The sequence below is a fragment of the Oncorhynchus mykiss genome, chromosome Y (genome assembly GCF_013265735.2).
Source record: "Oncorhynchus mykiss isolate Arlee chromosome Y, USDA_OmykA_1.1, whole genome shotgun sequence".
NCBI lineage: Eukaryota > Metazoa > Chordata > Actinopteri > Salmoniformes > Salmonidae > Oncorhynchus > Oncorhynchus mykiss.
Window position 1 is genome coordinate 24,407,445 of NC_048593.1, and position 26,696 is coordinate 24,434,140.

The window sequence follows — 26,696 nt, forward strand, 5'->3', positions numbered from 1 at the left end:
TTTACAGTAGTCGTTACATTCTCTGTGTTGTGTAAATAAAATTGGCAATACATTGTCTTGGGTGATTTAAGATTTAAATAAGCAAAACTAGACACCAGCTCCTCCATAGATACACACACCAAACCAGTCTCCGATTATTCATGTTTACACAGTCTTGTTTGCACTGGACTGTATTTGGTGTACCTGTCCATCAGTTACTGACATAGCTTAGATTTGTTTCTCATAACTTTTGTCAGACAGTAGGTCTACTCTATCCAAACTGTCATAAATATGTATATTAATGGATCAGTGCGTTGAAAATAATGAAAATATTATTTTGAATAAAACAAATACAATGAAGTTATTTTGTGTTACAATAACAGTAAAACAATGGATGTAAGATTTGTAAACGACACTAATATACTGAATCTTGCCAAGACGAGTATTTAAGTGCATGAACTCACACCGCAATGAAGTGCAGAGGCACACTTGCGACATCACGTGGCAGTTTCTAGTCAATACATTTTTCTCATGCAGGACCCTCACAGAGAATTACACAGATATCATGTTTGTTTTTGTCCCACTATGTCGAATTAGTCAATTTTGTACTACTTCTGATTTGGCAAATAAACTAAAAGAGTGCCTAGTGTTTGCTGACTAGTATAATTAATTGGCTAATCCCTCCTAATGACCCGGATGGAATCATGTGATCCTGCCTTAACCCAAAGGAAGTCCCACCCACTTAACTACTTTACAATTTTTGAAGCCCTCAATGGCGACGTTTATGCCAGAATAGGTTTTATTAATCTAAAGTCCTCTATCTAACTCTATAGAGCCTTCACAAGTCTCTAGTCTAGCGTCTAGATCACCAGTGGTGATAGTTTGTTAGCTTTCATTCTTGAAAGAACAGCCAGCTGCCACCCAATATAAGCCCAGGCAGGGTAAATGCACTCCGATATAGATCATGGTTTGATTAGAGCAACCACTCAACTTCAGGGGACAAATTAAACATAAAGAGAAATAAAATCAGCAGAGCTATGGCACCAAACTCTAGACTGAAGGGCTATCCCAGCAACCCCTGCGATGTATAGCCAAAGCAACAGTTCAAGTTCAAGATGGATTATTAATCATATATGATATATGTAGAATACACAGTGCAACGAAATGCTTACTTGCATCTTTACCTCTTGACAATGCAGCAACAGTAGAGTAGTAGACTAATTAAGTGAATAAAAGAGTACAAAAAATTAAAGCTCAATGGATAGAAATAGGATTAAAATGAGCTCAAATATAATACCAGATGGCACTCAAACGAATTTAAGATATTTACACGTGCCAGGGAATTGTGTAATAGATTGTGCGATATTAAATAGACATAGTTTTGTAAAATAAATAGGTGTCCAGTTGCAGCATTCATGTGGTGTGTGTGTGTTCGTGCTTATGTGAGGGAGTGCATGTGTGTAAAATGCAGGGAGTCAGTGCAAGAGACTGTTGTGCCTGTGGTCAGTCCCGGTTCAACAGCATCCGCTATCAAAATAAAAATCATCAAAATAAAAGTCATCCAATTACGGCCCCACAAAATGTACCTAAGATGATGATAATAATTTGGGGGGTGCTTACATTTGTCTTGTTACACATAATTGTGTAGTGGAAATGTCTTTCTTGCATATCCCAACTCCCCCAGAGATACCAAAAGAGAGTGGGGTCACAGCCAGGGTCCCCATTGTCCACCACCCCTGGAGCAATTGGGGTTTAATGCCTTGCTCAAGGGCACAGTGACATATTTTTTTCATCTTGTCAGCACCAGGATTTGAACCAGCAACCTTTTGGTTACTTGCCCAACGGTTACAAGCAAAAATGTTTGTGGTTGCTTATGTTTTTCCTACATCACACATATACGTATTATACATATCCCAGTGGGGTCAAAGCCAGAGTCTACCTGAAGAAATTTGGATTAAGTGCGTTGCTCAAAGGGCCAAGAGCAGCTCAAAAGATTTTTCACCTTGTCGGCTAGGATATATAACCTTTCGATCACTGGCCCAAAGCTCTAACTGCTAGGCTACCTGTCATCTCATACTGCCATTGTTCGTTCCATAACACGTGTGGACTGCAGAAACTCTAATAGGTAAACAGGACTGTGTATTTTATCCCTTGCCTACTTTGCACTTTTCAGGACACAATTTAGTTAATAAAATGAAGTGTCTATAAAAAGCTAATAGAAAGAGGGGAGGCATGGTTTACGGGCGGCAGGTAGCCTAGTGGTTAGAGCGTTGTGCCAGTAACCAAAAGGTTCCTGGATTGAATCCCAGAGCTGACAAGATAAAAATCTGCCCTTCTCCCCCTGAACAAGGCAGTTAACCTACTGTTCCCTGGTAGGCTGTCATTGTAAATAAGAATTTGTTCTTAACTGACTTGCCTAGTTAAACATAAAACCATGTCTTCTCTCTTTCCAGCTATTTTTTGGGTTGTGAAATAGGGGACCCTGTGTGAAATAGGTTGGGAACTCCTGAACTAGATTGATGTTCACAAGTCTTTCTTAATCATATCTGTAGTAACTGTAGTCAAGGAAATCCTAATGATGGGCCCCAAAAAGTAGTTTAAACTGCTTTGAGTGGAATGCTTGGTTTATGTTGGGTAATGTTTGATCTGTATAAATATGCCTATGTAGGCTAATAACACTATCAGCTAACATTTAGAAAATATTTCTGTGTTGCATATTTCAATTTGTGAGGTGAGTATGGGATATGGGAGTTATTCAATATAGTGCTACAGATAACGCCTAATGTGTCCATTCTGTTGAGCGCATGCGCTCACTACCTGAGTCACGCGAAAACGCATTACATATAAACTCATCCCTCCACCTGAGAAAAACAATGCTTAATTTCTCGTAGAGTGAGGAAATTAGTCGTTTGGTGCACTAAAATATGATTACAGCAGAATGGAACAATTTGAATAAGCGTAGCTGTAGCGTTATTTAGATAAATAGTGTGCAACTGCAGAGTCTGAATGTCTCAGGGATTACTTTGCGTGCGAGTCAGCGGAGGCTGCTTGCAGAGGAAGGGGCTGTGAGGTGTTCAAGATGGCGGCGCCCTGTGGAGTGCAGCGACTCTGACAGGTAAACAGGTCCATGTATTGAGGTACTTAAATATATAATGCTGAATTTCAGATGTTAAAATGTCATTAATATAAGGCGTGGGTATTATTATGTGTTTCTGATGTTCTTTCATGACTGTCAAATGCATGTTTAGTTTCCCTTCGCCGTAGCTGTTTATAATGACTTTTTTTGGACTGTCAGCTAACGTTAATTCTATTTCTGTAGACTATGACAATAATGGTTTGAGTCATAGCTAGTTAGCTACTTTCATGACCATGCATCTTTTGAAATAGTTTTCAGCTTGCCAAGATTAACTAATGTAAGATACTCGGATACAACAAACCGAGCCCTGCCCATTGTTCCCCCTGAGTTGTTTACGACAGTAAGTGGTCATTCCAGATAACGTTAGCTAGCTACAGTAGTCTGCTTGCTGGCGACGCAACTAGCTAGCGTTTAGCCAATAATACTCAACTCCTCGATACTGTAGTTGAGAATTCTTGGCTAGTTTGCTTTTGACTGCAGAGTGATTTTTACATGGCCAGTTACAGGTGAATGATGTAACGTTCGCTAGCTAGATATATTTGTTGTATTCAGCTGCAACTTCTTGCAATCTTGCAGCTGCTTTCAGTATCACATTTTGAGAAAAGCTTGGGGCGTAGGCGTCAGGTACTAATTTAGCTAGCTAACGTTATATCTCATTGCATTTTATATTACAGCACATTCCTACTTGTAGGCATATTCTGTTGTATAACTAGATGGTCATAGGTAATTCATCATATGCAACCGTAAATAAAAATGAATATCATAGTGTATTTGGTATGTAGCTACTATACACCTCTAAATTATGATACAAGTTGCATTACTAGGCTAGATAGGGTGTCCCTTTGCAGTTGGCTATTTAGTGCAATAGACTAACTCATTATCCTCCTTCCTGAGCACTGGCATCGAATAGTTCCTGCAATGCAACTTTTCAGGGAAGTCAGGAACCAATATACACAGTCAGTTAGGAAAGCAAAGGCTAGCTTTTTCAAACAGAAATTTGCATCCTGCAGCACTAATTACAAAAGTTTTGGGACACTAAAGTCCACCCGCTGCATAAACTGGCCTAAGCCCCCCCCCCCCCCCTTCACCCAAATCCAGACAGCTGATGTTCTAAGAAAGCTGCAAAGCCTGGACCTGTACAAATCAGCTGGGCTAGACAACCTGGACCCTCTCTTCCTAAAATTATCCACTGCCATTGTTGCAACTCCTATTACTAGTCTGTCCATCCTTTCTTTTGTATCGTCTGAGACTTTCAAGATTGGAAAGCGGCTGCAGTCACCCCCCCTCTTCAAAGGGGGAGACACTTTAGACTCAAACTGTTACAGACCTATATCTATCCTGCCCTGCCTTTTCTAAATTCTTCGAAAGCCAAGTGAACAAACAGATCACTGATCATTTCAAATCCCTCCGTACCTTCTCCGCTATGCAAATCCAGTTTCCGAGCTGGTCACGGGTGCACCTCATCCACTCTCAAGGTCCTAACCGATATCATAACTGCCATCGATAAAAGATAGTACTGTGCAGCCGTCTTCATCGACCTGGCCAAGGCTTTCGACTCGGTCAATCCCCGTATTCTTATTGGCAGACTCAACAACCGTGGTTTATCTAATGACTGCCTCGTCTGGTTCACTAACTACTTCTCAAATTGAGTTCAGTGTGTCAAATCGGTGGGCCTGTTGTCCGGACCTCTGGCAGTCTCTGGGGGTGCCACAGGGTTCAATTCTCAGGCCGACTCTTCTCTGTATACATCAATGATGTCGCTCTTGCTGCGGATGATTCCTTGATCCACCTCTACGCAGACGACACCATTCTGTATTAGAGGTTGACCGATTAATCGGAATGGCCTATTAATTAGGGCCAAAGTTTTCATAACAATCGGTATTTTTGGACACAGACTTTAAAAAAAAAATGTTTATTTTATTTTAAACACTTATTTAATCTTTATTTAACTAGGCAAGTCAGTTAAGAACACATTCTTATTTTCAATGACGGCCTCGGAATGGTGGGCTAACTGCCTCGTTCAGGGGCAGAACGACAGATTTTCACCTTGTCAGCTCAGGGGATCCAATCTTGCAACCTTACAGTTAACTAGTCCAACGCTATAACCACCTGCCTCTTGTTGCACTCCACAAGGAGACTGCCTGTTACGCGAATGCAGTAAGCCAAGGTAAGTTGCTAGCTAGCATTAAACCTAACTTATAAAAATCAATCATAATCAGTAGTTAACTACACATGGTTGATGATATTACTAGTTTATCTAGCGTGTCCTGCATTGCATATAATCTGACTGAGCATACAAGTATCTGACTGAGTGGTGGTAGGCAGCCACAGGCTCGTAAGCATTCATTCAAACAGCACTTTTGTGCATTTTGCCAGCAGCTCTTCGTTGTGCGTCAAGCATTGCGCTGCTTATGACTTCAAGCCTATCAACTCCTGAGATGAGGCTGGTGTAACCGATGTGAAATGGCTAGCTAGTTACCGTGGTGCACGCTAATAGCATTTCAAACATCAGTCGCTCTTAGACTTGGAGTGGTTGTTCCCCTTGCTCTGCATGGGTAACGCTGCTTCGAGGGTGGCTGTTGTGTTCCTGGTTCGAGCCCAGGGAGGAGCGAGGAGAGGGACGGAAGCTATACTGTTATACTGGCAATACTAAAGTGCCTATAAGAACATCCAATAGTCAAAGGTTAATGAAATACAAATGGTATAGAGGGAAGTAGTCCTATAATAACTACAACCTAAAACGTCTTACCTGGGAATATTGAAGACTCATGTTAAAAGGAACCACCAGCTTTCATATGTTCTGAGCAAGGAACTGAAACGTTAGCTTTCTTACATAGCACATATTGCACTTTTACTTTCTTCTCCAACACTTTGTTTTTGCATTATTTAAACCAAATTGAACATTTTTCATTATTTATTTGAGGCTAAATTGATGTTATTGATGTATTATATTAAGTTAAAATAAGTGTTCATTCAATATTGTTGTAATTGTCATTATTACAAATACAAAACATCGGCCGATTTAATGGATATCGGCCTTTTTTGGTCCTCCAATAATCGGTGTCGGCGTTGAAAAATCATAATCGGTCGACATCTAGTCTATATAGATCTGGCCCTTCTTTGGACACTGTTAACAAACCTCCAGACAAGCTACAATGCCATTCAACATTCCTTCCGAGGGCCTCAAACTGCTCTTAAATGCTAGTAAAATGAAATGCATCCTCTTCAACCGATCACTGCCTGCACCCGCCCGACTAGCATCACTACTCTGGACGGTTCTGACTTAGAATATGTGGACAACTACAAATACCTAGGTGACTGGTTAGACTGTAAACTCTCCTTCCAGACATCCAAAATTAAACAGATTCTGCTTCCTATTCCGCAACAAAGCCTCCTTCACTCATGCTGCCAAACACACCCTCGTAAAACTGACTATCCTACCGATCCTTGACTTCGGCGACGTCATTTACAAAATAGCCTCCAACACTCTATTCAGCAAATTGGATGTAGGCTATCACAGTGCCATCCATTTTGTCACCAAAGCCCCATATACCACTGCGACCTGAGCAGCTTACCGATCGCTGGCTGTGTACAGCTGCAATCTGTAAATAGCCCATCCAACTACCTACCTCATCCCCATATTTGTTTTAGTTGTTCTGCTCTTTTGCACACCAGTATATCTACTTGCACATCCTCATCTGCACATATCACTCCAGTGTAAATTGCTAAATTGTAATTACTTTGCCACTATGGCCTATTTTATTGCTTTACCTCCTTACTTCATTTGCAAACACTGTATACAGATTTTTCTATTGTGTTATTGACTGTACGTTTGTTAATTCCATGTGTAACTCGGTGTTGTTTTTGTCACACTGCTTTGCTTTATCTTGGCCAGGTCGCAGTTGTAAATGAGGACTTGTTCTCAACTCTCCTACCTGTTTAAATAAAGGTGACATTTTAAAAAATCAGGTCCATTGTTGCAGATTGTGGTTAGGACTAGGGATCAATGACAGAATTATTATAAAATCCTAGTCCAGTTGAGTCCATAGATCTAGCCTAAGGCTTCAAATTGATTTTGTTTGTGAAATGATTTGTGAGAGAATGAGGGTGGCGCTTAACGGCTTGCACACAGCCAAATGTAATTTCCAGTGTTTACATGGAAGTGCATGGGGCTGCATAAAGGCTCTTTGTGTTCTCCAGAGCTGCTGCTGCTTGAGGTCACTCCGAGGGTTGTTCCTGGTTGTGCCACTGACTGAAAACACCCTAATTCAATTCAACACACCCGTTAGGCTCCCGAGTGGTGCAGCGGTCTAAGGCACTGCATCTCTGTGCTAGAGGCGTCACTACAGACACCCTGGTTCAAATCCAGGCTTTATCACAACCGGCTGTGATTGGGAGTCCCATAGTTGGCCGGTGTAGGCCAACATAAATAATAATTTGTTCTTAATTGGCTTGCCTAGTTAAATAAAGTAAAACAAATATTAAAACCCTAGATCAATGCTAAGACCAAGGAGCTAATTGATACCTTTGGAGACTAGTGGGGGAGAGCCTCAGTAACAGAGTAGTCTATAGGCTAACAGTTGTGCCTGCCTGTCAAACTTTCTTCTCAGCAGGGCCACACACTGACACCATAAAGATTAAAACGGAGTAGCCTAGTTTCAAGATGGAGTGTCAGAAATAGGCTAGGCATTGGAATGGGACTAGGATTTAAGAAAACAATAACATGCTTGCTGTTTTTCAACTGAATTGTGTCTTCCGCATTTAACCCAACCCCTCGGAATCAGAGGTGCGGTGGCTGCCTTAATCGACATCCACATCTTCAGCGCCCGGGGAACAGTGGGTTAACTGCCTTGCTCAGGGGCAGAATAACAGATTTGTACCTTGTCAGCTCGGGGATTCGATCCAGCAACCTTTTAATGGGTGATTGACATCCGGGTGATATTGACCTGCCTATCATAAATATTTATGCCCACTTGCAGCTGGAGATTTGGATGCCTCCTTTGGCCTCTTTTCCTTTGAAAGGTTGAGTCACTGAGACGGAGAGAGATTCTGTGAACGCTCAGAATATTATGACAAACCGCTGTTAGCTGGAGAGGAGATTATTTTCTCTGACTCTTGTATTAAGCATGGTTGTTTAAGTTGTGGGCACAGAGATGACTAAGATTGTGTTTTTGTCTGTTCCATTGGGCCAAGTGGGGTCTGAGAAATGTATTAGAATTTGTCAGTGTTTCACTGCTTTGAAACAACTATTGTGCTAGATTTCTCATGGCAATATCAAAAGCACACTGTGTACCTATCGGTGGCCTTTTACGTATATACCCTTAGCAATTGGGAGATGCATTGTAACAAGCCTAATGATACCATTATGTATCTAGCTACAGTAGGATAAGTGTCATAAATAACATTGACATTTTCCTTAATTTTGTCTGTGCGCTGTGACTTTTTTTTGATTTAGGCTTTACAAGGGTCATAATCATATGTTAATACAATTGATGCTTTTCTAGAATCCCGGCAGTGTGAAGTTGTATCTAATAACCTCCATATCACTGAAGTTCTCTGACTTGTGTTGAGTCAGGTTTGACCCTGTCCTGTTGCTTGCCCTGTCCTGTAGTGGTGCCTGGAGACTGTATTGGCCGGAGGCTCAGGGAGCCCTCCAGGCAGGACACTGTGAGAGACACCCCCTCCTACCACCACCTCCCCCTCCACCACTGTCACCATGGCGAGAGAGCAGCCCAACGTAGGGGACCTCCTCCCTCTCCTGGAGTCCTCCGACATCCACCAATTGGAGGAGATTAAAGGCCTTATCAATGAGCATCTCAGCACTGGTGAGAACTTGGCTTTTTAATAAGTTGTTTTTGGACTTGGTCAGTCAACCTTGTATCCTGTACTCTGATTGTTTTAGAGGGCTCTGGTCATTTCAATTATGCAGCCATATTGTGGACCATAATGTGGATGTTGGGACTATGTTAATTATTCCCTCTCTGTGCAGAGCGAGGGGCCATGCTGCTGAATGGACTGGTGGACTACTTCCTGGAGACTAATTCGGCCCAGGCCATTCATATTCTCTCCTCAGTCAGAGAGCCACATGATAAGGTGAGATCTGCCGAACCCCACCATCACCTTATATTGCAAGAGACTGTAACCCCATTTTTCATCAGATGTTAATTCAATAACTTAAACTCATGCATTGTGAAACAATGAATACATATGATTGTCTTATAGCTCAATGTTTTTAATTTACCCACCACAGCACCTACTGGACAAGATGAACGAGTGTATGACCAAACAGGCCTGCCGGCTGCCTACCCTCACCCTGCTAGGCCATGTGGTCCGCAAGCAGCCGTCCTGGATCCACAAGATCGCCCGCTACCCGCTGCTTCTCTCACTGCTTAAATGCCTCAAGGTAAGAGGGACAGATGGGCCATTGGCCACAGAGGTCTCCTATATAGATGGCTTTTGTTAAAAATTTTAAAAAATACCTGGAAGCACAAGCTTATTAAATCGAGTGTCCTGGACATCTTTCATATGTATGCTAATGTTGAGTGTTTTTCTTCCCGTTGTGTACAGACGGATTTAGACGTGGTGGTCCTCATAACTGGAGTCCTGGTCTTGATCACTCTGCTCCCCATGATCCCCCACGCTGGCAAACAACACCTGTATGAGTTCTTTGACATCTTTGGTCGCCTAGCTTCCTGGAACCTGAAGAACCCAGGTAATCCCTGAGAAAAGACTCCGAGGAGCTATTTTATTAAGATAGAAGACAATAAAAATATTGAAAATGGTTGAGAGCCAGGCATGGTTTTAGATGGACTGTTTTGGTTCACACTGCCTCTGACCTGACATCATGTTACTCTTGCTTCCCCCAGGGCACATCTCCGAGGTGTACCTCATCCACCTACACGCCAGTATCTACTCGCTCTTCCACCGTCTCTACGGCATGTACCCCTGCAACTTTGTGTCCTACCTGCGCTCCCACTACAACATGAAGGAGAACGTGGACACCTTTGAGGAAGTGGTGAAGGTGAAAGAGTTGAGATTTTGAGCAATCTTTAATTTAGATTTGTATTCTATTGATTTTGGCTTCAGGAAGATGTTCTACCCATAGAAATTGATCTAATCCTTTGTGTTTTCCCCAATATTTTTTTAATGTATTTTGCAGCCAATGCTGGAACATGTCCGTATACATCCAGAACTAGTGACTGGAACTAAAGACCATGAGCTTGATCCCACCAGGTCAGTCAATCACAGCTCTCCAGCTTCACTCACTTGTTTTTGCACCATATTCTGTCAACCCAAAAAATATCTTATCTGCTGACAAATTAGAGATTAATATTATTACATAGTTTTCCTCAATGTGATTGACCATGCTGGACCTCTGCAGGTGGAAAAAGTTTGAGATTCATGACATCGTTATAGAGTGTGCCAAAGTGTCTCTGGACCCCAAGGAGGCGTCGTGTGAGGAGGGCTATGCGACCATGCCCGGGAACTTCTACCCCCACCCAGAGCTTCGGCCACAAGAGTCCGTCTCCAGCCCCTACACAGACTTCCACAACAGCTACGGTGAGAACACACCCCCCTCCCTCACCTCCCATTGGTGGATAGGAATGTCATAAGTTTGATTGGTGTTCTCACTGTTCATTGTTCATGTCTAAAATGTGTTCTGTTTTTCTGAGTCACGTGAATGCTCAGACTATTAATCATCTGAAATGTGTCTAATGTTGTTTGGCTGCCAGACGTGTTAGTTGGAGTGTAATTATGACTTGTCATGAGGTGATGGTGTTGTTGATAATAATGGTGAATGAATGGAAGATTTAACACATGGATATGGTAGTCAGTGAGTCAGACTGATTTTATTATTTTCCTCTCCTCCCCACAGGAAGCTCCTCTTCAACCCCTTTCTCTACCCCCCGCCAGCCACTGCCACCTCCCCTGTCCCTGGCCCCTCTCCCAGGGACACAGTCCTTGTATCGCAGCCCCCAGACCTCCAGAAGTCAGGTAACAAAGTCACACAGCATTTCTGTTGCACAATATTTCACTGCACTGACCTATGTCCAGATTAGTCCCTAGATGGAAACAGGATTTGTTGGAGACTGTCAGCCTGAGTGGGTAGCCACTGCTATCTGCTGCTTCTTCTCTAATTCACTTCTTGGTTTGCAGAGTTTGTTTACACTTGATATATTGGCTGTGTCAGATGCTGGTTAGTCAATTGTCCCTGATCCCACTGCACCCCCCCCCCCTCTCTGGGCCTATGAATCGCCCCCTTTATTTCAGAGAGGAGTGGTGGGAGGGAGTGCTTCTGGGTGGGTGGGTGGGGCTTTGAATCATCGGCGCGGGCGGTGGTGTCAGGCCTTAGAAAGCGGAAAACATGCCCCCGCCCTGCCACTCTACTATGGTCTGTCACAGGAGCTGGTTGCCCTGGCGACACTGTCTGTCCCTCTCTTTGTGAGCCACCCACGCAGGGGGTTCTGGTGTTCAGCCCTCTGGGTCTGTCTGAGGATTCGTCGGTAGGAAACTGAGATCCTGGAAAACACTAACCTAATTTACAGATACAATTTTGTAGTATACTACATCTGTCATTATCAAACATTTCAGTATAATTATGTGTAATTATCACTTAACCTGTAACATTGAATGTCTTCCTATAGAACTCTAGCTGTGAACTCGACTCCACCTGTGGGGTAAAGGAACTTTGGAGCCCTTCCTCCCAGTGTGGCATGGCCACGCCCCCTTCCTCTAGGGGCATGTCACCCAACCAAGAGCTCTCCCACAGTGCCTCTCACCTCCCAGGCCCCCGTGTCCACAGCACATCAGGTGACAAGGGATCATTCAACTACAACATAGTCAGGTCCATTAACAAGTAATACAAAATATATGGGTTGAAATGATTGCCTCTCCTGCTTTCAGTAAACTAACACCCTCCCCTTGCGATAAATGTTTTATTAGATATGAGAACACATTGGGAGGGATCTTAGACCATTCCTCCATACAGAATCTTTCCAGATCCTTGATATCCTTCTTCTGTTCTTATGGACTGCCCTCTTCAATTCAAACCACAGGTTTACAATGGGGTTCAAGTCCGGAGACTGAGATTTAATTTTTTTATGGACAATTAACCATTTCTTTGGATTTTGATTAGTGCTTGGGATGATTGTCTTGTTGAAAGATTCACTTGCGGCCAAGTGTCATCCTCCTGGAAGAGGCAACCAGCTTTTTGGCTACTTGGTAAAGTTCATGATGCTGTTGACCTTAACAAGGGCCCCTGCAGGACCAATAGTCTAATATCCCTCCCAATGTGTTCTCCAATCTCATAAAAGATTTGAGAAAAGGTTTGTCTTTACCCTCGCAGGGTGTGTTGAAAACAGGGGTGCCAATAAGTTTGACTACAAAATATTTCTCTGAGCAGTTGTGTTAGCATAAAATATAATTTCCCCCCCCTTTTTTTGCATACAAAATAGCTCAGTATTTATTTTTTGCTGATCTTTATCAGGTCGATAACTAATGGTTCCCTTGACTGAATTAAGTGTTGTGGGATTGATATAGATTGAATAAACAATATTGATTTGTATGATATGCTGTAGAAAATGATCCCAACATGTGTCTTTACAGCTTTATACTATGACGTACAATCTGTCTTTTCTGTTTACACTATTTCTATTGATTAAGGATCCCCATTAGTTCCTTCCATGGCAGCACCTACTCTTCCTGGGGTTTATTAAGGATCCCCATTAGTTCCTTCCATGGCAGCACCTACTCTTCCTGGGGTTTATTAAGGATCCCCATTAGTTCCTGCCATGGCAGCACCTACTCTTCCTGGGGTTTATTAAGGATCCCCATTAGTTCCTGCCATGGCAGCACCTACTCTTCCTGGATTTTATTATGGATCCCCATTAGTTCCTGCCATGGCAGCACCTACTCTTCCTGGGTTTTATTATGGATCCCCATTAGTTCCTGCCATGGCAGCACCCACTCTTCCTGGGTTTTATTATGGATCCCCATTAGTTCCTGCCATGGCAGCACCTACTCTGCAACGTTAAGGCAGTTATGAAATGTCGTAATAGTTTAAACTTTAACATTTTACCCAATACATTTAATGTGTTCCCTCAGGCCACTACTATAGGGTGGCAGGTAGCCTAGTGGTTAGAGCATTGGACTAGTAACCGAAAGGTTGCAAGATTGAATCCCCGAGCTGACGAGGTAAAAATCTGTCGTTCTGCCCCTGAACAACGCAGTTAACTCACTGTTCCTAGGCCGTCATTGAAAATAAGAATTTGTTCTTATCTAGTTAAAGGTCAAATAAAATACTCCACGATCACATATTTACAATACAACATCCGTGTGTGTGTGTGTCCACAGTTCCCGCTTTTCCATAAGGTATATTTTTATGTTTAAAAAAAAATCTGATTCTACTGCTTGCATCAGTTACCTGATGTGAAATAGAGTTCCATGTAGTCATGGCTCTATGTAGTACTCTGTGCCTCCCATAGTCTGTTCTGGACTTGGGGATTATGAAGAGACCTCTGGTGGCATGTCTTGTGGGGTATGCATGGCTGTGTGCTAGTAGTTTATACAGACACCTCAGTGCATTCAGCATGTCAACACTTCTTACAAAAAACAAGTAGTGATGAAGTTAATCCCTCTGCCACTTTGAGCCATGAGGGATTTTAAATGTATATTATTGTTAGCTTTCCGTGTACATTTAAGGGCCAGCCATGCTGCCCTGTTCTGAGCCAATTGTAATTTTCCGAGGTCCCTCTTTGTGGCACCTGACCACACGACTGAACAGTAGTTCAGGTGTGACAACTAGAGCCTGTTGGTCCTGCCTCGTTAAAAAGGCAGAGCAGGGCTTTATATGGACAGATTTCTCCCCATCTCAGGTACTGTTGTATCAACATGTTTTGACCATGACAGTACACAATCCAGGGTTACTCCAAGTGGTTCAGTCACCTCATCTTGCTCAATTTCCAAATGATTTATTACAAGATTGTTGTGGTTTAGTGAATGATTTGTCCCAAATACAATGCTTTTATTTTTTTTATATTTAGGTTTAACTTATTCCTTGCCACTCATTCTAAAACTAACTGCAGCTCTTAAGTGTTCCAGTGATTTCACTCGCTGTGTAGTAATCTACATACGTAGACACACTGGATTTACTCAATGCCAGTGGTATGTATTTAGTTAAGTTTGAAAAAAGTAAGGGGCCTAGACGGCTGCCCAGGGGAATTCCAGACTCTACCTGGCTTCCATTAAATAACACCCTCTGTTTTGTTAGACAGTACTCTTAAATTAGCCACCTTCACACTTTATGCGTGTCTGCACCATAGAAATAGACTGGCATTGGAAAGCAATTGCCTTTATACTATACCAGTCAGCGGGGGTAATGTGGTGAAGAAGTGTCCCACACTACCTCGAAGTGGCTTGGGAATGTCAGATTTGATACCAGAAATGTCTCTTTACACTTCAAAAATGTGTTGTGGAACCAGTTTCTCTATTAAACCGATTTAAAGCTGGAATAGTCTAAAAGGCATATTACCGCATGTGTGCTTTAAATAGATTTGATAGGGGGGGATTTTTTTGTTATTAACACTAGAACTGCTGCGCCTCGATTGGACCCCCCCCCCCCCTAAGCTAATGAGCAGTCATTCTGACTGCACCATTCTAACAGTGTAATTAATATATTTCATATATGCTATTGCAAAATTAATAATTTGGTTGTGTTTATGAAGGCCTTGGGTAACATTAGAATACATTTATTTGTTTTTAAAGTAATACAGTAGGATTATGTAAAAACTAAACAGTTTTAATCAGGTGTTCAATAAAACATTTCTGTGGACTGTGTTTAGTTACAACTTGAAAGCATAGGTGTTGGAACACGGTAACACTTTTTTTATAAATAAAATACCCCAAACACCAAAATGAACGGTCCAAAGGATTGAATATTAATTTCTTTACCATAAGCTACCTCCCAATGTTGTTTTAGAGAATTTGGCAGTATATCCAACCGGCCTCACAAGCGCAGACCACATATAACCATGCCAGCCCAGGACCTTCACATCCGGCTTTCTTCACCTGCGGATCGTCTGAGACCAGCCACCCGGACAGCTGAGGAAACTGTTTGCCCAATCAAAGAATTTCTGTACAAACTGTCAGAAACCGTCTCGGGGAAGCTCATCTGCGTGCTCGTCATCCTAACCAGGGTCTTTACCTGACTGCAGTTCAGCATCACAACCAACTTCAGTGGGCTAAGGCTCACCTTCGATGGCACGTGGGTGAAGTATGCTCTTCACAGATGAATCCCGGTTATTGACTGTGGCAGCGTGAATGGCATCATGTGGGCCAGCGGTTTGCTGATGTCAACGTTGTGAACCGAGTGCCCCATGGTGAGGTTGTGATCTGGGCAGGCATAAGCTACGGACAACAAATACATAAAAATCAATGCACATGACAAGATCCTGAGGCCCATTGTTGTGCCATTCATCTGCCGCCATCACATGTTTCAGCGTGATAATGCATAACCCCATTTCAAGGATCTGTATAGAATTCCTGGAAGCTGAAAATGTTAGTTATTGCATGGCCTGGCATACTCACCAGACATGTCACCCATTGACCATGTTTGGGATGCTCTGGATCGACGTGTACGACAGCGTGTTCCTGTTCCCGCCAATATCCAGCAACTTCGCACAGCCATTTGAAGAGGAGTGGGACAACATTCCACAGGCCACAATCAACAGCCTGATCAACTCTGCGAAGGTGATGTGTCATGCTGCATGAGGCAAATGGTGGTCACACCAAATACTGACTGTTTTTCTGATTTACGCCCCTACTTAAAACAAAAAAAAACATATGCATATCTGTGTTTCTTATTCATGTGAAATCCATAGATTAGGGCCCAATAAATTTGTCAATTGACTGATTTCCTTTCATATGAACTGTAACTCAGAAGTCTTTATTGTAACATGTTGCGTTTTATATTTGTTCAGTGTAATTTCAATGGATCAATACAATAGAATGGCCCGCCCTGTTCATTCACAATTGGTGATTACATAATTAGGCATTGTTCGCTTTCTCTCTCTCATCAAGTCACCCATTCTCCCCCATCATACTTTACTTCATATTTTTCATCTGTTATGTGTGAAATTATTTTCGTTATAGTTTCGAGGCCGTTAACGGGCCGATTATCAGCTGGGCAGGCCCTATTTTATTTTGTAACTTTTTTTTGCAGGGTCAACGTGGGAAAACCATTTAATAAAAATTGCATGCCGTCCTAAAACTGGTTCTAACTTTGATATTAATATTCTAACACTGACCGTATGTAGACTTATTCAGGAAAAGTCCAGGATGGAGGGGAACTTAAAAAATGACAGTGTTAAATATATATATTAATGAGCAGTGAAAATGACTGCTTTAACAGTTCTAGTGTTAATCCTACATGACATTCTGGTTGTTATTTTCTTCTAATTGCTGGGCTCTGTCAGCAGGTGGCAAAGGCACGCCTGCCTCCAGCACTCCTGCCACCTCCTCTCCGCACCACACCCCCTCTGATTTCCCTATCCCTGCTCCCCTGCTCTCCAACACCACCAGTCCACCACAGAAGGTACAGTATGACATCAATTCCCACAATGGGCATTCTGGCCTTTTGTAGTGTAGTAAGTAGAGAACTTGGGAGGACTTCCTTGTTAAATAAAAACTTCTGAATAACACAACTGTTCATTTTCAGGATGGTCACCCTGTAGAAGCAGCCAAACCCAGCCTGGTGAGGCAGGAACCAATCAGAGATCCTGAAAAGGGGGGAGAAGTCATCAACAGAGGTCAGTCGTCATGAAAAAAATGGAAATGGATATTACAATTTGTATGCTTTTTACAAAGTCCTTGGTTTTTAAACATTGTCAGTCCATGTTCTCTGTTTTACATAAAACTATTTTTATTGGCTGTCTTTTGCATACTAGATGGTGGTGGTGGTGAGACCGTTTCCAAGACGCTGTCAGTCTTTATGAAGGATCAGGAGCTTCAGCAGAGGACAGAGAAGGAGAGGGAAGAGAGTGAGTACAATGATTGAGAATGGGAGTGAGCTGGTCTAAATGAGGTTGACATAACATTTCAGTTGAATGAGAGTGAACCATATACACTACATGACCAAAAGTATGTGGACACTGCTCGTCGACCATCTCATTCCAAAATCATGGGCATTGATATGGAGACGTTCCCCTTTGCTATAACAGCCTCCACTCTTATGGGAAGGCTTTCCACTAGATGTTGGGACATTGCTGCGGGGACTTGCTTCCATTCAGTCATGAGGTCGGGCACTGATATTAGGCCTGGCTTGCAGTTAGCATTCCAATTCATGGGTGGCCCCATGTTCGATGGGGCCACCCTGTAGAAGCAGCCAAGGTCAGGACTCTGTGCAGGCCAGTCAAGTTCTTCCACACCGAACTCAACAAACCATTTCTGTATGGAACTCGCTTCGTGCACAGGGGAATTGTCATACTGAAACAGGAAAGAATCTTCCCCAAACTTTTGTCACCAAGTTGCTCCAGAGTCCAATCTTCTAGAATGGCATTGTGTGCTGTAGCGCTAAGATTTTTCTTTACCGGAACTAAGGGGCCTGGAAAAACAGCCCCAGACCATTATTCCTCCTCCACCAAACTTGACAGTTGGCACTATGCATTGGGGAAGGTAGCGTTCTCCTGGCATCTGCCAAACCCAGATTCATCTGTTGGACTGCCAGATGGTGAAGTGTGATTCATCACTCCAGAGAACGCGTTTTCACTGCTCCAGAGTCCAAGCTTTACACCACTCCAGCTGACGCTTGGCATTGCACATGGTTATCTTAGGCTTGTGTGTGTCTGCTCCCAACGAGCAGTTCTTGAGCAGTTCTTGTGCTGACGTTGCTTCCAGATGCCTTTTGGAACTCGTGTGTGTGTTGTAACCAAGGACAGACAATTTTTACACGCTTCAGCACTCGGCGGTCCCGTTCTGTGAGCTTGTGTGGCCAACAAATTCGCGGCTGAGCCGTTGTTGCCTCTAGATATTTCCACTTCACAATAACGGCACTTACAGTTGACCGGGGCAGCACTAGCAGGGCAGACATTTGACGAACTGACCTGTTGGAAAGGTGGAATCCTATGACGGTGTCATGTTGAAAGTCACTAAGCTCTTCAGTGAGGCCATTCTATTGCCAATGTTTGTCTATGGAGATTGCGTGCCTGTGTGCTCGATTTTATACACCTGTCAGTAACGGGTGTGGCTTAACTAGCCGAATCCACTAATTTGAAGCTGTGTCCATATACTTTTGTGTGTGTACATTTCATAGAAATAGTCACCAATGACTCAAAAGCCTGTTCCACTACAAGCCTCATGTCTCCCGTTTTACTTCTCCAAAAACTCACCAGCTGCCATCTCAGAGGAGCTCCTGAAAATCACGGAGGACATGCAGGACTTGGCCGGCCTGAGGGTCTTTGATTCCCCGTTCTACCACACCACCGAGACCCTGACAGGTACCCAGGAGAAGCCCCTGCCCAACCCCCCACTGGGCGGCCCCGTGCCGCCCCAGGATCCCCACAATGCTGTGTCGACCTCAGACAATGCATTGGAGAATACCCAGGGGGCTATTGGTGGAGGTGGGGACAGTAGTAGGGGCTCGGCCCTGGACCAGTCCTGGTCTATTGAACCCGTGTGTCCTTTCAGCCCTATCCAACACCCTCTCCACCAGAGCCTCTCTGCCCTGGAGGACGAGGTGGCCAAGTTCAGTGGCCTTTTCTCGCCAAGCCGCCCAATGAAGAACCCCTCCCTGCCCTACGAGGCCCTGTTTGACCTAGCTCTGCCCCGGGCTGCATCCCTCTTCGTTGGGAGGAGGACGTCGGAAGCCCGGGGCAGAGCTGCCCTGGAGAGGATGTGCCAGCAGCAGGAGGGACTGGAGGACAGGGAGGAGGAGGAGGGCGAGGGGATGGTGAATGCTTCCCCCCTGGAGGTGCTAGATCACCTTGTTCAGCAGGGCAGCGACACCCACGACAAGGTGCTCAAGAGGTGAGGGGCCCAGCTTTTAATATCTATCCGGTCACAACTGTCTGATCAATTTTATGCCAATCAGTCTCTATCAAAACCATTAATGGGTTGTCTTAGTACCTAGTCCAAGAACATGGGTTTCTGTGTGCTGTATGTGTTGGACGCAAGGGGAAGATGGAGTGTATGTGATGTGATGTGAACCTCACTGTGTGGAATTGGGCTGGGTTCTTTCCAGTCCACTGCCCTAGCCCACAGGAAATGCTCAGTGGAGAACTACAGGCTTTGTCTGACACACTCCACTCCCCTCCTACACACACACACACACACACACACACAGTCCTCGCTCCTAAACCAATAATACAACAGCAGAGACCGTGTCAGCAGAGTTGGCGTTCTGTGCAGAACTATCTGGCTTTGCACGTTTCCCCCCCCCACCTCTTTAGTATCTTCCCCAAAGATGAATGGCTGGCCATACCCTGTTTGAGGGATGTAATTCACTGGGACAGAGGGCCTACACACACACACACACACACACACAAGTGTGTCCAAGCCCAGATGGGTCGAGAAGGCTGGGATCTACCATTCGGGTCTTTTTATATGGGGTCTGATGTACTGTCCCAATGCTGCCCCTGTTGAGCTGCCCCTGTTTTTTTTCTCTTACAGATTACCTTTGCCAAGCAAGTCAGCTGACTGGACACATTTTGGAGGTATAGAACCAGCACCAGAGCACTGGACTAGCTAATGCAACAGGGGATCTCTGAAAGCTTTCAGGCTATTTAGGCCTCATGATGTGTTTACCATACAATGACTACAATGTAGTTTTCCTACATCATGCAGAAACCGAGGGCATTTGACAATATGCTCACACTTTTCTGCCATTGAAATCCTTTGGTGGGCTTCTGAAACGTTTGTTTTATTATTATACATTTTCGGGATGGAAACGCTTTCAGTAAACTTAAACACTAAAACCTGATATAAAGTATGTAGAAAGGATATGGACATTTTTTTTTCTTCTCTAATATCATCTTTGAGAACTAACAATCACCAAAGTAAAAGCTGGACAGTCATGGAGAATTTTTGTATAAAATATTCCAAAAACACGCTATCCAGCTAAGCCCCTTTTCCTGGATCCTGGAAAAAACCTGGACTCATTAAGTACCTTGGAGGTAGAATAGCAATAATAAAGACAAGCAGAGTTCACATGATGCTAAATGAGAATCCGATCCTCCCTGGATGGGTACAAGGGGCTTTGTCTTAACCATCTCCAGCTGCTGATCACTGTATAACAGCCTTGTCTGGGCCAAAACTACCTCTCCGCTTGCCAAATATTGGAATTGAATAAGATCCCCTGGTTATACAACTTCTAGAAGTAATGTATAAGTGATTGTGAAGTCAACTCCACCAAGAGCTCCCGGGAGGACTGAGGCCTCGGTGTAAAATTCTCATAATGTTATCTGGCAGTTTATTTTATGTACACCTACTCAGTCCCCTCTTTCCTCTGTTCGTTTGACTACATAGAGTGCACTTCTCATACAGCTTTACTAAAAGATGATGAATAATCAATGTCCAAGATATTTTAGCCCATAATAGCAGTAGAGGGAGAGATGGAACTGTGAGTAGGAATAATCAGAAATAAGTTCAGCAATACAATCAAGCAACTCAATATTAAGTGTTCGTAATGTTTGGTACACTCCGTGTAAATAGTCTATTATCCTGATTTATCTGTCTATGACCACACCATTTTCCTGGTCATTAACCCTCTGTGTGCCTGTCCTCCCTGCCCCAGGCTCTGCTCCGCTGGACGAGCTGCACACGTTGCGTAGCCAGCTGCTCCTGCTGCACAGCCAGCTGCTGTACGAGCGCTACAAGAGGGAGCAGCACGCCGTCCGCAACCGACGTCTACTGCGCCGCGTCATCAACGCCACTGCACTGGAAGAGCAGAACAACGCTATGGTAATGAACACTCCTCCCTTCCCTGGATTCGTCCCGTAGCTTCTCAGAACCAGCACAAATCTGTTTGGAGATTCCAACCTCCCTGACTGCCAAAGTGGTTATCATTCAAAGAATCCGAAAGAATCAGGCGCCTGCTCTTGACCCATTTCACTCGCTGACTTGGTTATACTCACTCACACATGCATGTGAGGGTTCAGTAGAGTATTGTAGGTTTTCCTCTGTTGCATATGGTGGAGAGAGAACCTGTTTTATTAAATCATATGACATTGTAGATTACTTCAGAAACAGTGAGTGGTGTGTCATCCTGGCTCCCTGTTTTGTGTGTATGCCTGCAGAAGGACCAGCTAAACCTGCAGCGTGTGGACGTGGTGACTCTGAAGGAGAGTCTGCAGGTGGAGCAGCAGCGCTGCAGACAGCTGTGGGACGACCGAGAGACCGTGGTCACCAGACTACACAGCCAGGTCCGCCAGCTACAACAGGGCCGGGACGACTACTACACCAAGAACCAGGAGCTGCAGGTAGACGCATGACCACATTTACACACACACAATACCGTATATCAAGTCTTCCATGCACTGTGTTGAATTATCTCTGCTCTGGAATGTCCTCTCCAGAGTCTGTTGAATGAGTATCAGAAGAAGATGAATGACCTGGAGGCAGATCTACAGAGAGCCAACAACAAGGTGTGTCACACAGGGCACCTTCTCAACCAGATGACCATCAAGGTGAGGCACTTCACCTAGCTCTACTTGCTCTGCTCTGTAAAGTATCAGTCTTTATGTGCATAGATTAAAGGACTAAGAAGCTTGGTGTTTTGGTTTCCATAAATCAACCAAACAGAGGGCTTTGTGGGGTTTGTCGCCCTTCTGATTGGTTATGTGTGTCCTTCAGCTGAGCACCAGTGAGAGCACCCAGCAGCAGATGAGTTTCTTGAACAAGCAGCTGCTGCTCCTGGGGGAGGCCCACAAGCTGGATGTACTGCAGCAGCAGCAGCACACGGGATCAGACAACACCAAGGTAGGGGGGGCCAAGGGCCACCGACGGGGGGGGGGAAATAACCGACTCGATAGTAGAGCATGTGTAGAATCTGAATCAGTGAAAAGTTGCTATGGATTTCTCTTTCTGTAACCACCATGTGAGAATACCTGTCTTCCATATTGTGTTCCATTGTAGTAAAAGTTGTCTGAGGCCTGTTCCCATATGTATGTATTTGGAAAAGACCAACAACTTATAGATACCAAACTAGTTTACAGTCCCCTGTCGCCACCACCATCTCTTTATCCCTGCAGGAGGCCCAGATGGTGCAGGCGTCCTGGGGGAAGGAGGTTGAGCGGCTGAGGCAAAGCCTGCTGCAGCAGGGCCAGAAGCTGGAGGCAGCGCAGCAGAGAGTGGGCGAGCTGGAGACTCAGCTCACCAAGAAGGAACACCTCATCGTGGAGCAGAAGAAGTTCCTGGAGGATGTCAAGGGCCAGGCCAAGTATGTGCGCTCTGGGTTTAGAGGTGGAAAAGGCCTCAGACTTATTTGCATCAAAGCAGTTGGATTGTGTTTTTCTGTACAAATGTGTGTGTTAGCATAGCAGCTTGTCTCTGTAAGTGTGTGATATGAACATATCCATCGGTCTGTGCAGGGGCGAGCTGCAGGCGTCAGAGAGCAGGTACCAGGCCCAGAGGAGAGCGACGCAGCTCCTGCAAACGGAGCTGCTGCACCTCTATAGCAGACTAGAGATGGAGGGTCATGCCTGCCTTGCCACACCCTCAGCAGCAGGGGGCAGCAGTTCCGATCCTGGCCCTCCTATAGACTCTTGGTAAGATGGCAGTCAAACTGTTAGTTACATTTTCTTATTTTATTGCTGTGAATTCACATGCAGAAATGTGTATTTGTGCCATTGGAAGCCAAATGTATATTAAAGTAATCACCCTCCATGTTTTCCTCTGTCGCTATGGTAATGGCAGTATCATGGAACCAGATGGACCTGTCACATTGGGGACCAATGAGTGGTCTGATGACAGCAGACCATATCAGTCCCCACGGGGCAACGGCAGCACTTTATTGCCAGGGCAACCAAAGGCGAACAACCCTCCTAAAGCTCCCCCTGTCAACTCTGCCAGCAGCACCCAGGACATCCCCCCGCCTCTCCTTGTGGAGCCCTCTTTTTCCCATCCCCATGCCCCGCTGGCCACCCCGCTGCCCCCTGGCGCCGTCCCCCTCACCGTTGGCTCCTACCCCAGCGCCAACAGCTTCCTGGGCATGAGGGCGCGGGAGCTGTTCCGGAACAAGAGCGAAAGCCAGTGTGACGAGAAGCCCCCCCACCTGGCCGGCCTTTCACAGGGCCTGAAGACTGAGCTGTGTGTGGAGCCCTTATTTCCCCCACTGGGGAATGCTCTGACATGTCCTGTCTCTGCCCCTGTCCCAACCCCTACCCCTACCCTTGTCCCTGCCTCTATAGTAGGGGCCCCTCTCACTGTGCCTGCCAAGGAGCACCCACCTGAAACCAGGCAAAGGGCTATCAAGCAGGAGAGTCCTACGAGGGAAATGGGAGGAGCAAGGGGAGGGGCAGTGGCCAGCGAAGCACAAACCAGACAGCAACAGCAATTTAGGATCATGGACTACAACGAAACACAACAAGAGCACAGTTAAAGAGACACCAAACTGCGAGAGAAGAGGTTGTCTGGAGCAAGAGCTACAAGCAGTAGAACCGTAAGAGTTGAAGACAAAGCTCTGTTAAATTCAGTGTTATCCCATTCCCTCAAGTGGACAACAGGATTTGAACCACTGATTGATTTAATCCCAGATGTAAAGATGGGAATGAAGGAAGGTTTAAATAAGATCATTTTACAATCTACCAGCAGAGACCACATTATCTATCTGGTCTGACTGCAGTTATACTTAGGCATTTTATATACTTAGACAGCTGGGAGTTATTTTTTCCGGAAACAATTTCATATAAATAGAGACCCTAGTTCCAAATTTGTTGTTTGAAGTTATAAGAATACACCATATTGGGTTCAAAACAAGTTAGACGAGTATAAAACACTAAGAAAAGTATGAGAGGGCCTTTTCATTCGTATGTATTAGTCTTGTAGAGTGTGAGAAAGGGATGGTTATGAAAGCCTGGTTTTGGTTGGCTATTGTCTTGAGCACCTGTACTGATGATGTGTGAAGGAGGTGGGTTGGGGTGGTGTGATCCTCCAGGCTTGGGGAGGAGCTGTGCCAAGTATGAGATTGTTGTCAATGAGTCCAACTCCTCTGCTATGCTTGGGGAGGAACGTGGGAGTTTGACTGTTTCATTGTAGATAAAATATAGGAGGAGGATTGCTTTTTTTCCATGCTGGTTTCATTATGTTCCTGACAGAAATGACCTTGAGTATGCGTTGAAGAGGGAGAGTGTGTATGCATGCATGCAAGTTTGTTTAAGTCATGTTGCAATCATTTAGAAATGTTTTTTTATGAGTAGTGACAAATATGATACTTAAAGTACTTGTAACTTTCTGCAACTAATGTTGCTGATAACCACTTATCTTGACTTTAAATCAGACTTGTTATGTTAATTCTGACAAATCATTTGCAGTACATCAACCTGTGTGCAGCAGTATTTTCTGTTTGAGTTCACTAACCGAAAGTGTACAGAAAGATGGTGCCAAACATTTACCAGATATAGAATACAACCATTTCAAAATGACTCATTGACCTCACCAAGTGCTCCTATTCTAGTTCGGTATCTGGGTGTCTCTCAAAAGGGCTGATTGCTGTATAAAAGGTTTGCATGTGTCATCCTCTTGTCATAGCTACAGTGAGTCTGAAAAGAAAAAACAAGTCTCTGCCAATTGATTCTTATTGGTCCTACTGACCAATGACAGTCAGAATTGCCTCTTTCTTTTGGGTTCTTCCATGTGTTTAAATGGTCATAAATCCTGTTGTCCACTGTGAACTTCAGCTGTTATTTCCTCTGCCTTGCTATCTAAAGCATGTTCAACAATCCACTTTAATGCCAACAGTATAGTAGTAGGGGCTACAACAAACCCAAGATAGAAGGTACAATCAAGCGTGGACTGAATGTAAAGCTTGAACTGGGATTCCTTTTGGAGCTGGAGATTTTGAAAAAACTAAGTTCTTAAAAGCAGTTGCTTGTGTTTAACTGTGAACCAATAAAAATCGTCTTCAATGTTTTGCACTACAGATCCTCTGAATGTTTTTCATTTTCTATAGTCACACAACTCCACTTCAAGGCTCAAACTGACCCCTAAACATTTTTTTTGTCTCATTCCCCACTAGATAGCACTGTTGTTCTAAATACTCAGCCTTTTCCTGCAGTGGTTCAATCAACAGGTAAACCAGTCTGGTAGATTGGAGCGAACAAGTCCATAGACAATTATTGTTAATGTCAAATACTGTCAGTGGGAGCTACAGGATGTATTTGTGTAAATACTATATATACTTTTTTGTATATGCGAGGCGGAAAAAGTATTGGATCCCCTGCTGATTTTGTACGTTTGCCCACTGACAAAGAAATGATCAGTATCATTTTAATGGTAGGTTTATTGTAACAGTGAGAGATCCAGAAAAACACATGTCAAAAATGTTAAATTGATTTGCATTTTAATGAGGGGAAATAAGTATTTGACCCCCTCTCAATCAGAAAGATTTCTGGCCCCCAGGTGTCTTTTATACAGGTAACGAGCTGAGATCAAGAGCACACTCTTAAAGGGAGTGCTCCTAATCTCAGTTTGTTACCTGTATAAAAGACACCTGTCCACAGAAGCAATCAATCAGATTCCAAACTCTCCACCATGGCCAAGAGCTCTCCAAGGATGTCAGGGACAAGATTGTAGACCTACACAAGGCTGGAATGGGCTACAAGACCATCGCCAAGCAGCTTGGTGAGAAAGTGACAACAGCGATTTGCAAATCCATTCGCAAATGAAAAACGCACAAGAATTGTCAATCTCCTTCGGCCTGGGGCTCCATGCAAGATCTCACCTCGTGGAGTTGCAATGATCATGAGAACGCTGAGGAATCAGCCCAGAACTACACGGGAGGATCTTGTCAATGATCTCAAGGCAGCTGGGACCATAGTCACCAAGAAAACATGAAAGAAGTGAAGGACTGAAATCCTGCAGCACCCGCAAGGTCCCCCTGCTCAAGAAAGCACATATACATGCCCGTCTGAAGTTTGCCAATGAACATCTGAATGATTCAGAGGACAACTGGGTGAAAGTGTTGTGGTCAGATGAGACCAAAATGGAGCTCTTTGGCATCAACTCAACTCGCCGTGTTTGGAGGAGGAATGCTGCCTATGACCCCAAGAATCGTCCCCAACGTCAAACATGGAGGTGGAAACATTATTATGCTTTGGGGGTGTTTTTCTGCTAAGGGGAAAGGACAACTTCACCGTATCAAAGGGACAATGGACGGGGCCATGTACCGTCAAATCTTGGGTGAGAACCTCCTTCCCCCAGCCAGGGCATTGAAAATGGGTCGTGGATGGGTATTCCAGCATGACAATGACCCCAAACACAAGGCCAAGGCAACAAAGAAGTGGCTCAAGAATAAGCACATTAAGGTCCTGGAGAGGCCTAGCCAGTCTCCAGACCTTAATTCCATAGAAAATCTGCGGAGGTAGCTGAAGGT

The 26,696-nt window shown here is 44.2% G+C and overlaps 1 protein-coding gene across 3 annotated transcripts; it reads left to right on the top strand.

Annotated features, from left to right (window-relative positions):
- Positions 1-2,853: 2,853 nt before the first annotated feature.
- On the top strand, positions 2,854-25,244 carry LOC110509856 (hamartin). 3 transcript variants are annotated; one of them, XM_021591017.2, is made up of 22 exons: positions 2,854-3,116; positions 8,727-8,940; positions 9,105-9,208; positions 9,366-9,518; positions 9,683-9,827; positions 9,982-10,136; positions 10,275-10,348; positions 10,497-10,675; positions 10,992-11,110; positions 11,761-11,926; positions 16,588-16,706; positions 16,830-16,920; positions 17,059-17,151; positions 18,502-19,135; positions 19,778-19,821; positions 20,901-21,067; positions 21,403-21,585; positions 21,682-21,792; positions 21,959-22,084; positions 22,357-22,544; positions 22,696-22,872; positions 23,021-25,244. In XM_021591017.2, exons 2-22 carry the CDS (start codon positions 8,832-8,834, stop codon positions 23,703-23,705), a joined length of 3,822 nt encoding a protein of 1,273 aa, XP_021446692.2. In that variant the 5' UTR covers positions 2,854-3,116; positions 8,727-8,831; the 3' UTR covers positions 23,706-25,244. The 3 variants fall into 3 exon arrangements, with proteins under 3 accessions (XP_021446692.2, XP_021446690.2, XP_021446694.2); XM_021591015.2 differs by having other exon boundaries at positions 2,854-3,094; XM_021591019.2 differs by having other exon boundaries at positions 2,856-3,094; positions 16,591-16,706.
- Positions 25,245-26,696: the final 1,452 nt, after the last annotated feature.

Excerpts from the sequence above, each read along its gene's own strand:
- LOC110509856 (XM_021591017.2), top strand. The coding sequence starts at position 8,832 with ATGGCGAGAGAGCAGCCCAACGTAGGGGACCTCCTCCCTCTCCTGGAG. Across the intron at positions 10,349-10,496 it reads CATGAGCTTGATCCCACCAG|GTGGAAAAAGTTTGAGATTC; the intron begins GTCAGTCAATCA and ends GGACCTCTGCAG. Across the intron at positions 22,873-23,020 it reads GGCCCTCCTATAGACTCTTG|TATCATGGAACCAGATGGAC; the intron begins GTAAGATGGCAG and ends TGGTAATGGCAG.